This window comes from Micromesistius poutassou (assembly GCF_964030765.1).
Source record: "Micromesistius poutassou genome assembly, chromosome: 2".
Classification (NCBI taxonomy): Eukaryota; Metazoa; Chordata; class Actinopteri; order Gadiformes; family Gadidae; genus Micromesistius; species Micromesistius poutassou.
This window is the reverse complement of record NC_140272.1, coordinates 24,028,022-24,033,021: the sequence shown is the minus strand read 5'-3', so window position 1 is coordinate 24,033,021 and position 5,000 is coordinate 24,028,022. Positions and strand designations below refer to the sequence as shown.

Genomic DNA, 5,000 nt, shown 5'->3' with positions numbered 1-5,000 from the left:
GGTTCAGAAATGGAAATGTTCTCATACAGAGGAAGACGAGCAGCCAAACAGAACAGGTATTCTCACCGGGTATTTCGCTCCCTAAAAGATGATGGGTGACTATGGAATTTTTGATAAAGGACACTCAAACAATAGCTCTCAAATCTTACCTTCAGTTCCTAAACCAAGGGTTAGGGTTAACCCTTAACCCCTAACCCAATTGATAATTTTTTTTTTTTTTTTGCAACTTGTGTGTGGTTTATTGGGGGTGATTGACCCAGCGAGCAGCTCTTAGTGAGATACGCCGTAGGGACATGTGTCTCCAGTGGCCCCTCCCTCTGTATAAGTCACTTTCCAATTTAGACTGCAGCTGGCGCATTTCTGACCAATCAGGGCATCGCTTCACCAATTTCCAAGAGGCTTCTGCCTCGCCTGCCAATTAGAGGTGAGGAAAAAGGGGCCGCATTTTACGGATAATTACGGAGCAATCTAGGGAGGAGGGAGGGAGGGAGATCCTGCTCTCTTCTGCTGTTTTCTGCTCTCTCACTTTACAACTCTTCCCCCTGGGAACGGGAATCAGTGGCTTTTAACTCCAGTCTTGACGAGGGGCCCAGGTGCTCCTCATCAGCTCCACCGACGCAGCACAGCATGGAGAGACACGAGAACCCAACAGGGACACACACACATACAGCCGTGACAGTGTGTGTGTGTGTGTGTGTGTGTGCAGGACGTCAGACAGCGCATGTCCCTGTCCATGGACCTCCGTCTGCCCGCTGAGCTCCTGCAGAAGCTGCAGCTGGAGAGCCAGACCTCGCCGCCGCCACCCGCCGCCTGCAAGCCCCTCAGCCGCATCTCCCGGCGCGCCTCCCTGGTCAGTCCCGTGACACTCGGGGCCGGCCACCCCGCGCGGAGCGGGCCCCCGTCTGAAGGAGAAGCTCTGTCGCTTCATGTTTGTTCTGAGCCTCATGTGGTCGGGCTGGAGGGGGTCTCTGGAAGCACGCGTTCGGCTATTAATAGCCAACACTAACTCAGCAGTAGCTGACTTTAAAGAAAATGTTTGTAAAGGTTTTAAATCAAAACCACTGTCAAAATCACCCGTCAAAGGCCCCTTCTGAAAGAGACGTTGGATGAGTTATTCTGTGGTAGAGCGACTCCGAAACAGGAAACAAGGTGCAACTCGGCCCGTTCAGTTTCCTTCCACCGATGTCCGAAGAAACATTTGCCAAAAATATCTCGTCATTTCCGCAGCACATCACCTTCTATATCCCCTCCTAGGGACAATGAAAGGCCCTGGAGCTGTGTGGTTCCTTATGATACCTCTTAGTCAATCACCAGGGAATGTATATATCCACAAAGGTGTTGAATCCCAGTTTGAGCAATCTAAAAATAAGAGATTGTCCTGATTATCACCTGCTCCTCCAACACAGTCTCACTCCAAGAACGTCAAATTCCGACTATTGGCAATTTAGCGCCTGTCACTGACGGGAAAAGTACCCTTCTGCGTCGTCTGCAGACGGAGAGGGGGTTCAATTCACTACAACGTAACGCCATCCCGTCGATGTTTGATGTTCAGAGCGGTGCTCCAGCAGCCCTTTCACTCCTGTATCAACCCGACTACGGCTCTAATAGACGCTGTGAGCATCTTTCCTTTTTCCATATTTACGTTGTGAGCATCTTTTCCCAAGTTATTAGGATTTTTTTCTGTGAAAATGGCGGACATACTTTTTATTCTGATAAATATGATATTTTAGTATAGTTACGCCATTAAAAGTGTTTATGTAAACATTTTTAGCGAGAAATGTGCATTTTACTTTCCTAATCTTCGCTCTGTGAATGTGTAGGATGTTTGGTTTGATAGTTATGACAAAGAATATTTCAGGAAATATAAATATATCAAATATAATAACATGGTTGCTATGACGGTTGCTATGGATGCTGAAACCAGCAGTTTGCATGCCGTTTAAATCATGGCTATAAAACCATTGTCTTTGCTGATTATGTTATTTTATTTAACCGTGTAATGATGTTCTCTTATTTAACAACTTAAAAAAAACTTTTATACATTTTTCGAGCAGGTATGGAATCTTCTTTCTTGGGATTTAATAGAGCGGGTTAACAGACCATTTTCGTTGCTTTGAGGAGGTCTGGTGGTCTCCGTGCATAGCCTAATAAATAAATAAATAAATTGGGAATTTATTTTCGACTTCAGAAGGAGGGGGGGGGGGGGGGGGGGGGGGCGGGCTGTGCAGGATTCGTCAAAACAAGTACAACAATCCAATCAATTTATCTGATTTTTTCAGCAGACCCCCTCAAAAACTGAAACTAACCACGTCCCTTAAACCCAGTCTCACTCCAGATTGAAGTAAAAAAATATATGTTTTTTTGGCCCATTCTTTTCAATGGGTCTGCGTCCACATCACGTGACTTGCTATGGTGGTTGCCATCGATCACCCCCCATATCTTTCTATTTTCCACAGTTTAGATTTGTATAATTAATAAGTTACTTTTGTAATCAACTTGTTTTGTAATCTTTTTTTTTTTATCTCTGTCTGGTGGATAGTTACGTCACTCTGAGAGATGCGCACGGACAGATTTGGTAGTGACACAGCCTATAACCTATTCGTGAAAGCAAAACATCAAGCTCATTGATTTAACGGGGCATGTTATTTGAAATAATTCATTAAGTTATCATGTGTGAGAGGTCACTCCTCCTGAGTGTGTATTGACTATTTCTGGTGATTGAAATCCTTATTGCAAGCTTCCTATTTATGTCTAGTGTACCCCTACTGTCCACAAGCACCCCCCCCCCCTCCCCATATGGATATGGAGAATTGTTGCCAAGCCCCAGTGGTGGTGGTGTCATATATATGAAAGAGGACATTCAAATATACTACAATGATCAATTAGGAGGCTGAAGCCCTAAAGGAAGGCTATTATCGTTATAACAAGATCTGTATCTGGCCATTGACCATTGACATACATATTTATATATGCATTTATTTATTTATTATATACGGAGACCACCAGACCTCCTCGAAGCAACGAAAATGGTCTGTTAACCCGCTCTATTAAATCCCAAGAAAGAAGACGCCACACCTGCTCGAAAAATGTATTAAAGTTGTTAAATAAGAGAACATCATTATATGGTTACATAAAATAACATAATCAGCAAAGACAATGGTTTTACAGCCATGATTTAAATGGCATGCGAGCTGCTGGTTTCAGCGTCCATAGCAACCGTCATAGCAACCATGTTATTATATTTGATATATTTATATTTGATCTGAAATATTCTGCGTCATAACTATCAAACCAAACATCCTACACATTCACAGAGCGAAGATTAGGAAAGTAAAATGCACATTTCTCTCTAAAAATGTTTTCATAAACACTTTTAATGGCGTAACTATACTAAAATATCATATTTTCCACCCAGAATAAAAAGTATGTCCGCCATTTTCACAGAAAAAAATCCTAATAACTATCCAATAGGAAAGATGCTCACAGCGTCTACTAGAGCCGTAGTCGGGTTAATACAGGAGTGAATGGGCTGCTGGAGCACCGCTCTGAACTTCAAACAAACCCAACGTCATTTCACTATTTAAGACTATATAGCTTTCCTGGGCCTAAGCTTTAGGCTGTGTGCTATAACACTTTTGCCTTGAAGCCAATTGCCTGCTTACTTACTTAGGTTTTCTTTGGCCATCGTAGAACAAAGCACAGAACAGTCTGTTCAGACTTCTGATTGCTAAGAAGCTCAAAATACATTCACCCATTTGCATCAACAGATTATATTAAAATGTGTCAGCTTACACCAAGCAAATTGAGATGATAAATTACATGTGAATGTGTTGGGATTGCCTGTGACTCGCACTCACCTGAGTATTCACCTGAGTATAAACTGAAAGAAACGTCTTTTGCTTCCTCCTCTCTGTGTCAGTCTGACATAGGCTTTGGCAAGCTGGAAACCTACGTTAAGCTAGGCAAACTGGGCGAGGTACGTACCCCTCAAATGACTAAATTCAAATGTTTCCTTTAATGAAGTACCTTTCTTACTTTGTAGATGTGGCATATAGTAAAACAAGATGTTAGACTAGGAAAATAACAGATGAGGTCATGTTCTTACAAATCCCCTGAGCAGTGTAAATATTGTAATGAAATAACTATGATTGTAAATTGTATTGCGATTGAAGTTGTATTTGTGCCTTATCATACTTGACTTGTTGAACATTTGACAACATAGAATTCACACAGGAATCTGTTGCCCCCAGCGTCCAGTGACACACAGCCCCACCGCAGACCCCATGGGACAAGCTGCTAGTCTGTTAGCGTTGACTTTATCAAAGACAGAGGTGTGGGGCCGCTTGAGAGCTAGGGAATCTGGACCAGCAGTGAGAGTGAGTCAGGGCCCCCGGGGCCCGTCAAAACAAACCACAGCAGTGAAGAGAAGGGACTTCCTGGGGGTCAGTCGGGCGCTGGGTGGCCTAGCTACGGCAGGCTAGCATTAGCCCTGGTCACATGGCCGTCAGCAGTGGACAGCTCTCAAAGAGATGCTTTTATAGTGGACTGACGCCGGGCGGGGCCGCTGGGGCGGACCTCTGGGGCCACACAGTCCTCTATTGTCAGTATATTGAATCACTTTTATGGTTTACGTCGTGTGCCCTGGAGCCTCTGGTCATGGTTCCACGCTGGGAGAGGGTGGAGAAACACGAGGACCCGTGGCGGTTTGATGAGCCGTTTCTCTTTCATGTGTACTCTGATGGTGTCTGACATTTGCCCACTCCGGTAGATTGTATACCACTATACATCTTCAATGTGTATTATGCCATGATTGATGACATTGATGTCATCATGAATGTTATCTGATGTGAGGATCTGCCTCGCTGATTTTAAAGCTGTGTTCTGGAGCAGTCACACAAAAAGAAACATATGGTGCCTGTTTTATGACCTCATATGGTTGACTAGGATGGCGTACTCTGTGAATTAATCAATGTGTGTGTGTGTGTGTGTGTGTGTGTGTG

The 5,000-nt window shown here is 43.9% G+C and overlaps 1 protein-coding gene across 1 annotated transcript in view; it reads left to right on the top strand.

The window, feature by feature from the left end:
* Positions 1 to 5,000, top strand: part of cdk18 (cyclin dependent kinase 18) — a gene marked incomplete at its 3' end in the record, with an annotated part of 38,593 nt that overhangs the window by 13,258 nt on the left and 20,335 nt on the right. Inside the window, exons 3-4 of the mRNA XM_084464128.1 lie at positions 707 to 850; positions 3,920 to 3,976. Coding sequence (XP_084320254.1) covers positions 707 to 850; positions 3,920 to 3,976 — 201 coding nt within the window. The remainder of the gene's footprint in view (positions 1 to 706; positions 851 to 3,919; positions 3,977 to 5,000) is intronic.